Genomic DNA, 12,113 nt, shown 5'->3' on the forward strand with positions numbered 1-12,113 from the left:
AAAAAAGGTTGGAAACCACTGCTCTAACACCATGGAGTTATGATCCATTGCCTCTGCTGCAGGAATGAAACCACAGAAATAATTATCTCTGGCTATTTACATTCAGATCCAAAATATCTTCATTAGATAAAAAAGTAGAGAAAGTCAGGAAGACTGTAGACCAAAGCCTTTATATTTTAGTAAATAGTAAGTTCAATAATTTGAATGAGACTTGCTTACAAGTAAATGTTCACAGAATTAGAAACACAGAGGCTAAGACACTAATGTCGATTATAAACATTTGTTTTTTGAGGCCAGACATTATCAGCAAGTGACACAGAAAGATTCACTGTAACATCCTTTGAATTTCTCAATAGCAATGAAACAGGCAGTTCTTTTAAATGGGACCAGATCCTTTTTATCACTCATGCATAAGACAAAAGAACTCCAAGAAAATGTGTGTGCAATGTAACACAGACACTATTTCAAGCTCTGGAAGCTAAATAAATCAAACTTTTGCTATTGTCTTGTTATTTCTGAAATAAGCATACCCAGATCCATGCACTTAAGAACAAACTGCAGAAAGAAAAATGATGAGAAAACGATGGAAACAATGGAAAACAGTTGCTGCTGTTCCACCCAGTGACCACACAGTATATGGACAAAATAAATATTCAAGCACTTGATATAAAGATTAGCCTTGCCATAGGAAGTAAAAAACCCTTGGAGAAATTAAAAGTGGGAATCAAACAAAGGAGAAAAATCTGTTTGGCTCAACACCCCAAAAATGGCCCTACAGGGGGAAAAACTAGTCGGAGCATCAAAAGCAGCATTGTGAGAGGCTTAACCATAGAGGATCATCAGTGGTTCTTGTGGGCTGAGCTCAGGGAATTGCCTCCACTTACATAAATATATTTTATTTATTCCCTTACAAAACTGTACTGCATACTAAGTATTATAGAACGTTCTTATGCAGTGAAATACTGAAATAAGTGTATGATCCTAGCCTACTTTGGCACAGTTTTAAAAAAAGCAAATTATAAATACAATATATATTTCAAAAGACACTGAGATACTAGTTCTGGTGAACCTCTTTAACAAAAATGAATGTAATAAATATAGATTAGGAACCCAGATCTCAAACCTCATTATGGTTGATTATTTGCTAACCTATACACAACCAGAAAAGTATGCTCTCTCTAAGCATTTTGAGGTCATGCAGTGCAATTCTATGGTCAACACCTGGTGGAAGTTGGCCACAGAAATGCACTGGAGGACCTAGAAATCCCTAGAGAAGTGTTCTCTAAGATTTAAAAAAAATCATGGTTTTTATTTATATTCACAGAGTTTCCACTTCTGTGAGGAACTTGTATCGGTAATCTTTGTGAAAGTAAAATATCGACTCTAATATGAGAGTGTCACATTTTGTAAATATTTTAAATTGTGATTTACGTATTTCTGCTGCCCTTCCCCAAAGAGGGACATCAAATGAATATTTAAAAAAATAACAAGAAACTCTTCTAGTACAGTATCCTCTCTACTTTTCTCTCACTATGTTAAGTATAGGCTACAGTTAAGATGAAGAATAAAAGTACTAAAGTATAATTTATCTGTCCAAAGATATCTCCCTTTATGAGCCAACTAGAGCTTTAAGATCTGCTGGGGAGGCCCTGCTCTCAATCCCATTGCCCTCGTTAGTGCAACTGGTGGGGACAAGAGACAGGGACTTCTCTGTGGTGGCCCTTTGGTTGTGGAGCTCCCTCCCCAGTGACATCAAACTGGCCCCATCCCTCCTAGTCTTCAGGAAAAAGCTAAAGATCAGACCCTGTACACAGGAGTTTGGGGAATAGAGTAATACAGAATCGACCTCAACAGCTTGAATAATGACCATGGGAAAATCAGCAAGTATGGAAACAAAGACACACTACTTTGTTATGTTTTTAATATGTTATGTTTATTAATCTGTTTTATTGCTTTTATGTGTGTTAATTGTTTATATGTTTTAACTGTTTTATAGTTTGGTATGGTTGTTTTATGATGCCAGAGTTTGTAAGCCGCTTTGAGTCCCCTCTGCGGTGAGAAAGGTGGAGTATAAATAAGGTAAAATAAATAAATTTCTTCTAATTTAACATTGTTTTAAAAGAAACAAAAGAAACAAAAAGGAAGAGTATGTGACTATGTATTATGTTTCAATTCAAGCATGTTATTCCAAAGAGATGGGTTATATATATATATATATATATATGATAACTTAAACAAGGTAACTCCGCACCACATTGCTCTATTTCCCCCTTATACAGACTGCAACACAGTGCATTCAGGTAAACCAGCTTCAACATCATAAAAGCCTCTTAAACAGTAAAAGGGCTATTTAATTTAAAAAAATGCTTCCATATGGTTTTATGAAGTACTCTTTCACCCTCCAAGTGAACACATTCAGATTTAGTGTCTGGCTTTGTTTCAGAGAAAACCCATCTGCATATTACATTGCTTACAGGCACATCTCAGTCATGCAACAGCTATGTGACAGCTCATATATCAAATACAAACTATACTCAAGGCCACACAAACTTGCATACCCAAAGTCTTCCATTCTGTCTAAAGTAATCCTGAGAGAGCTCTTATTGCGCCTCCGTGCTGATGTCACATTACTTTTGTTGGGGAATAGTCACACAATTTAAATAGCAAACAGTTCCTAACACAGATGAAAACCATCTCCCAAGACAAGCCTGTTGTGTACATAAATCTGGGAAAAACAGTTCCTCTTTGTGTGAAACAGGTGCTGGAGTGAACAAAATAGTATTAAACAAGCCTTAGCAACATGGGTTCAAGAACAGATTTCAGTTATATTAGTAAGAACTTTGATAATCTGATGTACAACTGATCCTGAAATTTAATTCCTACATCCTAGTTGTAAAAAACAGCTTTTCTTGTGTCACCATGAACAATTCTTCGTTGCCAGAAACTAAAGAGGCAAACAATACAAATACAGATATTACATATGGTAGAGTCAGAAACAATCATGTTATGTATATAGAATTAAGACACATGAATGGCCCCACCTACGGATAACCATCTGCACCAATACAATTTCAGAATTCCTAGAGAAAGGATGAGAGGAGCTTTTTTTATAATTCAAAATATTACATTGGCTACCACAGGTTAGAACTGACCCTCTTGGAAAGGCTATCCATCCTCCTGTATCAACATATAGAAAAGACCCAAGAATGCACAAATATTCCAAGAACAAAACAGCAGCACATACATGGAAGCATCCATCAATGAATGTTTGTAAGAAAGAATGACTACTACCAGACATTTTTTTAAAATCCTATATAAAACTATTCATAAAGACTACTTCCAGTTGTGGAAATATTTACAAACTATAAAATAAGTTGCATGTCTGTAGCTGAACTACCATTGTAAAGGTTCCCCCTTGACATTAAGTCTAGTCGTGTCCTTGCTCATCTCCATTTCTAAGCTAAAGAGCCAGCGTTGTCTATAGACGCCTCCAAGGTCATATGGCCAGCATGACTACATGGAGCACCATTAGCTTCCTGCCAGAGTGGTACCTACAGATCTACTCACATTTACATGCTTTCAAACTGCTAGGTTGGCAGAAGCTGGGGCTAACAACAGGAGCTCACCAAACTCCCTGAATTCAAACTGCTGATCTTTTGGTGCACCACCGGGGGCTCCAGTTCTCAGTTACTTTTACTTATAATTTCTAATTATAATTAATGCTCCACGGTCAAACAGATGAAGTTTAATATATTGGAACACCCAAGTATGCCCAACGGAGAACTGTTGCTGGAGCATTAGAGAGCAGGGGAGAAGGCTATAAGTTGGTGGAACCACTCAGAATTCTTTTCTCCACAAGCGGAAGAATAAGAATTTTAGTTCAATCTTCTTAATAAAGTTTTCATTAAGGGCAAGCTTCTTTTAGCAATAAAAAAAATCCATAAACGGCTATGAAAAACAAGAACAATTTTTGCCCATGCCTTCTTACAATTCAACTTGCTCAGTATTTTGTTCTACTGATTTAAGTGCTAGCACAAAATAATTCCTCAACATAGCATGGAAAAAGGTGACAGGTAACGAAAGCCCAGGATTAAGGGGAGGGGAGAGAAAAACAGCTGAGTCAGTATGGCTTTGAAGTTCTTTCTACTGCCAGAATTCAGAACAGCAAAAGCTTTGAAGCTATCTCAGCTGTCAGCATCTATCTTGGCTCAAAAGTAGAGTATGTATTCCTTGCACAGATTTGCAAGAAGGTTGTGCTTGGCTACCATTTTCTTGTTGCCGCCAACTTAAATCCACTGTGGGATTTTCAACTCTGGTATAGAGTCTTATATTAGAAAATCACAATATTTGCACCTGGATGTTCTATGACATTAACATCCAGGATATTTAATTAAACATCAAGATATACAAGAACAGAATATTTACAGCTTTTTAACAAGAAAAAAATTCAAACAAATTAAAAGAAACAGAACACTTACAGGAGGGTTCGGTGAAGAACCTGTGTTCCCAATAATAATACTTATTTATGACCTGTCAAAATAACCATAGAGTTGAAAAAGACCATCCAGTCTAACTGCACATCACGCAGAAAAATACAAGTTTTTCTTTTGTATAAAAACTGATGACAAATGTTAATACGTTATTAAAAATTGGTTTTGTTTTAAAAAAAACTTGAACGCTAATTTAAAAGGTAGGATCCATGAACTTAACTGTATTCAAAATCATATCTGAGTAGCCTCATTACTTCTCTTTTCAAAGAAGCAATACATTTCTTTCTGAAACTAATTTGTAAGGAAGCGTGTTCCAAACTGTGTGTTGCAACATGTTAGCATGTCAGCTGTGGTGTGTATGCGTGTCACTCAAACGTAAGGTGAAACTTCTATGTGAAATAAGCAACACCAATTTGCATACAGTTTTACCAAGTAAATTTTCCTATTAGGAGCTCCTCCCAGATCACAGCAGAAGCCACACTGCATAAGGATGAGAGGGTCAACTGAGTCCCTCCATAAAGGAAAGGACAGACTTAACAGCCCAGCATATCTGTCCAAACGTATCTCTCCTTATGAACCACCTCGGAGCTGAAGATCGGCTGGAGAGGCCCTGCTCTCGGTCCCGTCTTTTTCACAGGTGCCATCTTCTTCACAGGTGCGGCTGGCAGGGATGAGAGACAGGGCCTTCTCATTGGTAGCCCCTTGGCTGTGGAACTCCCTCCCTAGAGGGATTGGCCCCCTCCCACCTGACCTTCTGGAGGAAAGTAAAAACCTGGCTTTTTGAACAAACCTTTAGGAAAGTAGTGCAATAGTTAAATACGGATTAATATAGAACTGAATTTATGGAACGGCACAGACAATGTTTTTTGGACAATGTGATGAACAGTGAAGGTATTGGTTTTATATGTTTTAAATAGTTTTTATTATATGTTTTTATAAATTTGTTTATATGTTTAAATTTTATACTGTATATGGTTATGGCATCAAATGGCTTCTGGATTGTAAGCTGCCTTGAGTCACCTTCAGGTTTGAGAAAGGCGGGATAGAAATATCATAAATAAATATTTGAGGCCAGATATGTCTTTCTTAAGGGAGTCTTTCACTTGCCATTTGTTTCCACCCTTTTTGTAGCTTTCTTTGTGCATTGGAATAGCTCACCGGGAGCGAGTTCGGCTGTAGATTTGAGGGCTCCCAGTTCAATGCTAGCCTTCTGCACAAAGTTTACTTTTACTTCATTTATTAATTAATCAATCATACTGCTAATATCATTCTAAGTCATGTATTTTAATCAATTATTTTAATACTTGTTAGTTAATTTAATTTATCTGATTTAACTTGATAAACATTAGTATCTTCAGGTTTGTTGTGTTCTCATACATTTCATTATTCCAGTTTATGTATCTCTTATAAGGGGTTTGCTTAACTTCCAGTTTGTTTGTAAAACTGAATTGCTGTATCGTGAAATGTCGCATGCTTAAAAAGTGTGTCACGCACATGAAATGCTTGGAAAGCTGTGTTGTAGAGTCTTGTAACTCTCTGCAGGAAATATGAATCCAGATAATTACTCAGAATTATGTCTGAGACTGAAAATCCAAAAGACTGAATCTACTGAATCACTCCATTGATTGTTCTCTTCACTGCTTACAGCCTTGGCCAGCTATAAACTATCTCTCTTCTGAAGCAGAGGAACTGACACAAGCTCCTTCATGAAAGATTACAATGACAGTTTCTCTGGAATGGCATACTCTGAAATGCACAACAATTTACAAAGGAAAAGAAAATGTTTACACTCAGCAAGGTCCTTGCATCTATGCTCTGTCACAAATCAAGCAGTTACTCATAAAAGCACATATTGTGTGTTGTTTAAAATCAGACTTATACTGCTCGAAATAAGCACCAACCTTGGCTGTATTATATGGAACACACATTCCAAGCCAGTACATTGGAAGGAAATGATTAAAGCTCAACAACCTGCATTACAACTGAACTCAGCAATGTTTTCCAAAAAAGAGAGAGAGAGAGAATGGGGGCAAGAGCAATTTCAAACAGGGGCATTAGAACAGCAAATCACTATATTTCAATCTTTTTCCTAAGTGGTTAAAGAACTATGCAGCAACTCCAAAACCCTTTTTATATGCACACCTGGGAAGAATTCTGAATCCTGTTACTTTCCTCAGCATTACCCTGATGTGGTTTTGACCAGATGTTTAAATGTTACAACATGTACATTTTCTTCTCTTCTTCCAAGGCAAAAGGAAAATAAGAGGAATATTTGACTTCACTCCACAAGAGACCTATTTAATAGTTTGGCGGTTATGTAAGTAAAGGTAGCTTGGCTAAGTCAATGTTGACGACATACAGAACGACATGATTCTAATGAGTTGGAAAATATTGGCTCTCCTGAGATTTAACCAGATGCTACTGCGCTGAGAAAGCTACTGTATTATTGAATTTCATTTTTATGAGGTAAAATTTATTATTCAGCCATTAAGGTATCCCACATGAAGTCTTGCATAAAATAGTTTTGCAGTTACTTTCTGGAAAGTAGATTTTATTTTAACTTTAATACATCATTTACATGAGGGGCTCAAATGCCTATTTGATCACCTTAAGCAGAGAAATTTAACGTCTGCAAGCAATTTTCCTAAAAATGCTCGATTAATAGAACTGGACTGTCAACAAAATTATGAACTACCTGAACAGGACAAGGAAAATGCAGTAGCAAGTTCCAGTTTCTAGAGAAAACCAAAGCCACATGTAACTGCATCTATGTTCTCCTGGCAGATCCATGTGGTTGCAGCAAAACACTAAAACACTCATTTATGAAATCCTCAAGACAAAAGGTAAGCTGCACTGATAGCTTTTCAGTAACAATATTGTCCATTAAATATGTATATTCAGCCATCGCCTTTTACATCCAGAAGGGTAATGATAAAGTGATGTGAAAACATGTTATCATATAAGTATCAAACTGGCTGCTGCTGTTATTTATTGGGAAACAAATTTTGTTGCTATGTAATATGTGACACAAATCTTGCTACCAAGCTTGCTTCGAAAGTATATACATTTTAACTATTTATTTATTTATTATTTAGCATGTTTGTATACCGCCTTTCTCAGTCCAGAGGCAACTCAATGCGGTTCAATTATGTAAATTATGCCGCTACTATAATTATGAGAAGCCAAAAAACAATGGCTTGCCAGAGACAACCAAATGAGTTTAGGGTTGAAGTGAAATTTACACAAGCCCACTATACTATACTATAGTGTTTCTGTATGACACTAGTGTCAGTTATCAGTAATGGACTGGATGTGGGTGAGGGGGCTTGCATGTTCCAATGAACCTACAGGCGTAACCACCGGAGTCATGCACTCCCAGGAGGAGCTGCGGGGGAGGTTCCAGACCAAGAACAATCTGAAGACCTGAAGACTTCAATAGCGGATCAGGTGGAGGATTACATGGTACATGTTGCAACACCTGTGAAGGCAGGAGAAGGCTGCAACGGATTGAGAAGCCACCATCGTTGTGTTAACCATGCCATTGGTTGGGACCTCACTCTGTGATGACTCTGTGTTGATCGGCTGTGCACCAACCTCCACACATTAAAAAAACTTACATACAGGTGTCTTCCAAGAAAAATACACTTCACTTGGAGGGCCTTCATCCTCGGGCTACAAGGGATCGCCTAAGTAAGTAAGTAAGGATGTGGGAGGACAAACTGGAACTTAATCCAGATGATGTAGAGGTGCTTCCTGTCAGTCAGAAGGCTGATCGGGAAAAAGGGATTCAGGCTGTGCTGAAACCTCAGATTCACAATTAGGGCATTCTCCTGGACTGAATCTCAGTCTTGATATCCAGGTTTTGTTCAGTCCAAGACTGTAGTTGCACAATAAAAACCAATGCCCCAGCTGCGCTCGTTCCTTAAGGTCAGATCTGGCTGCAGTGATATGTGCCCTTATGACATCCCATTTGGACTACTGAAATGAACTATATGTGGGGCTGTCTTTGGAAACTACTCAGAGATCCAAAATGCTGTTGACTGGATCATGCATTTCCCTCACTGAAATAGCTGCATTGGCTACTAATCTCTTCCTGGGTAGAAATTCAAAGTGATGGTTTTGTCCTTTAAAGCCCTAAACAGCCCAGATCCAGACTATCTGAAAGACTGTGTCTCCTTATATAAGCCAGTGTGAGTGTTAACATCCTTGGGCATCGTTAAAACTAACTTTATAGCTCTTGCACAGCTATAAAAATCTATAACAGGCTTCCACTACAATCAGGATAGGAAATATATCTATTTTGGCATAGCCTAGATATTTATCTATACCTGTAGCATCTTGAAACATGTCTGGGAATTTATCAAATGACTTGGAGGCTGTGTGGCAACCTTTTCTCCATAAGGTGTGAAAACTGTGATTGCTCTTTTATTCTCTCTGCAGCCTCAGCCCAGCCTAACAGATCCAATCAAACAAAGGTGCTGACAGTGCATCATTTATGTCAACAATCTGCTCTTCCAATAAGATTATTAGAGATAATATAAAGAAAACCAGGTACTGCTACATCTTGACTTTTGACCGCCTTCATCAGATTCCCTCAGCACCTGCTAAGCATTTATTAGCAGTCAAATCTGCTCATATCTCAATGTTGATAGAAATGCAGGCGCTCTCATCTTTGTTCACATTTGAGTAGGTGTTCTGTCTGGACATAGTCTGTCACTTTGTTCCCAGTAACACAGACTTATAACTTTCTGCGTTATATCTTATATCATGGACATCATGTATCAGCATATTATACTCTGTATTCTACGTGGCCTCAAAATGGGCAACTAAATCAGCCCTGGCCTGTAACAAGGGGAGAACGGTCACTGTAAGTACAAGAGATTAAGAGAAGGAGTGTGAGTAGTGAGTGGTCATCTGTTCAGAGAGCTTTGATTGTGTGTTCCTGCACAGCATGGGGTTGGACTGACAGCCACTGTGCTCTCTTCCAATTCTGTGATAGTATGAGTGTGGCAGTGTGCAAGAAACAAGCAACTGACTCAATATGAAAACACAAAGTAAGAGAAGGAAGGGAAGAGGGAAGATGTGTTAGTGAGCAGTACAAGCAGCAGTGTATAACAAGCAAGCAAGGTGCTCATTGAGATGGCGCACTGTGAACCAAGGGAAGAAGTAGGAGAGACAGGACAGTGAGAGACACAAACAATCGCATACAAGCAGCAAGTGAGCAGTGAACGGCTACAGTACAAGACAAAACGAGAGAGAGAGAGAGTCGCAGGGATAAAAAGTGAGCAGTGTCTCCAGCAGTGTGAAAGAAACAAGCAAGGGGCACACCACCAGGGTATGAAGTGAGGCAAATGAAGATGCAGGTGAAATGGGAGCAATATCTATAAAATTAATGATAGCAACGTGGTAGTAGTTCTCACATAAATGTAGATCCAGTGAGGTCAAGACAGAATTCTTCCCTTGAGAGTCTTAGGGATTTTACCATCTCCTTTGCTAACCCAATCAATCCCACCCTATTTGATCTTATCAGCCAAGATGTGCAAACTTACTTGAACTAGTTCTAGTGACATCATCAAGCCACAACAAGTAGAATTGATCCCAAGAAACGATACCTGGTGGACCACTGGATACTCTGACATACTGCAAGAACTGCAATATCAAGGAAAGATGAACAACCTTCTCCCCCCCCCCCGCCCCAAAAGTGCCACAACAGGTAAGCATGGTCTCAATTCTTATTTTCTCTTATAATAATACCATCAGGCGCATCATAATTTGGAATAATGGCTAAGTGAGTAAGACATTTTGTTGAGTTCACTGCCACACGTGAGCCCTCCAGATATTGCTGAAATACATTTGCCAGGATTCCTCATCATTGGCTGCCTAAGTCTGATGAGACTTGAACTGCAACAACTCTGGAAAGAAGTATGACTCCCATAACTGGTATATAGGCCAGAAATAACATTAAACTTAATTTACTCCTGATTTGTGCACATGAACTATCTCAGGTTATTACATATGTAATGGTGAAAACATCAATCATAAATGCATTTAGAATTTTTTTTTCAGAAAAAAATGCCAGTGGTTTGATTATAATCATGAAAATTCATATATATGAAATATTTCTTTTCAAACTTAAAACATTCTTTAAAATTCTGTTTATGATCACTTACTAATACTAAGCAACATTAGTCTATGAATTGGCCCGAGCATGTCACATTTACCTGGCAGTTGGAAGACCTCATTCACTAAAGCTTCATTCACAACTGGTGAACTAACATTTCCAGTGTAGGCCCAACTCTGCCAAATTGTTTGCAATAGAAAGGTTTGGGCTCTTGTTGCTTGAATTGTTAAATTTGGAAGTTCAAATATGCATTCATTCACTGCAACATTAGACCACTTTGACCTGTGAAATAAAAAAAAAGAATGGATAAATATAGTAGAATTGTTAATGTGGCTGTTCTGTGGAAGTTTTCACACTTGGCATCAGTTTCTTAAAAATGTCTCCTCTACTAACGGAGGGCTTTAATACGTTCAGAAAGAAATAAAAATCTAGAGTATGCCTCCAGAACGACAGAATACAATTTTTCTTTTGCCTCCAGATGGGGTTGGCAACCAAGAAAGACTGTGGGGCCACATTGGTCCCCCAAGAGACCTATCACATCCCTATCTTCACAAAATAAAAATCATCCTACTTTTGTTTCAAGTCACCTGGAGTGAGCTTAGATAGCATTCCCACTGAGTTTTGAGCCCTCTTCAGCCATTTTAGTCCCCAGAGAGGCCTGTAGGAGGTAAACAAAAACCACTTCCAGATTTAAAACAGCCTGGGGTCAGAATTAATTTGGGGGGCGCAAAACATGATGGAAATGCACCCCATAGGTCATTTCAGAGCAAAGATCTGCATGACCTGTGGGTCTCTTTGCCACCCCTGGTCTAAGGTATCACATATAGTATTAAAGCAATACTAGAAATATGCTTGAAATAGAAATGTTATATGAAATTGTGCTGTTTTGGATGAATAAAAGCTTTCCCAGTAGTGAAAAACTACGGTTAATTCATGAGAACAATGAAATTGTAGAAAAGTCACCCAGAAAAGCCCTACTCAGTTTTGGAAACAATTTATCTTGGTAACAATTGTCTTCCTGTCTACTTCAATCCTTATATGTCGGACCATTGTAAAGACTGATGTGTAATAATGTATCACTATATATCTGAATCAAGAAAGCACACAAAGGAAAAGAAGGAGGAGACAAAAGTGATGCTCCCTCTCTCTGGTATGATAGATTTCCGACAATACATGTAAGATTTTAATATGAGTAACAATAACAACACCAGACCCCTGGTGGCACAGTGGGTTAAACCACTGAGCTGTTGAACTTGCTGACCGAAAGGTCGGCGGTTCGAACCTGGGGAGCGGGGTGAGTTTCCGCTGTTATCCTCAACTTCTGCCAGTCTAGCAGTACCTAGTGAGTAGATCACTAGGTACCGCATGCTGGCCACATGACCTCTAACTCTTCGGCTTAGAAATGGAGATGAGGACCACCCCCCAGAGACGGACATGACTAAAATTAATACCAGGGGAAACCTTTACCTTTTAACAATAACAACTATCTCCAATATTAAATC

The 12,113-nt window shown here is 38.4% G+C and overlaps 1 protein-coding gene across 4 annotated transcripts in view; it reads right to left on the reverse strand.

Annotated features, from left to right (window-relative positions):
* Window positions 1-12,113, reverse strand: part of VPS13B (vacuolar protein sorting 13 homolog B) — a 382,845-nt gene that overhangs the window by 292,602 nt on the left and 78,130 nt on the right. For all 4 annotated transcript variants that reach the window (XM_060775658.2, XM_067467340.1, XM_067467339.1 and 1 more), the window contains exon 17: window positions 10,712-10,893. In XM_060775658.2, the coding sequence (XP_060631641.2) occupies window positions 10,712-10,893 (182 nt within the window). The remainder of the gene's footprint in view (window positions 1-10,711; window positions 10,894-12,113) is intronic.

Source organism: Anolis sagrei, chromosome 4, assembly GCF_037176765.1.
Source record: "Anolis sagrei isolate rAnoSag1 chromosome 4, rAnoSag1.mat, whole genome shotgun sequence".
NCBI lineage: Eukaryota > Metazoa > Chordata > Lepidosauria > Squamata > Dactyloidae > Anolis > Anolis sagrei.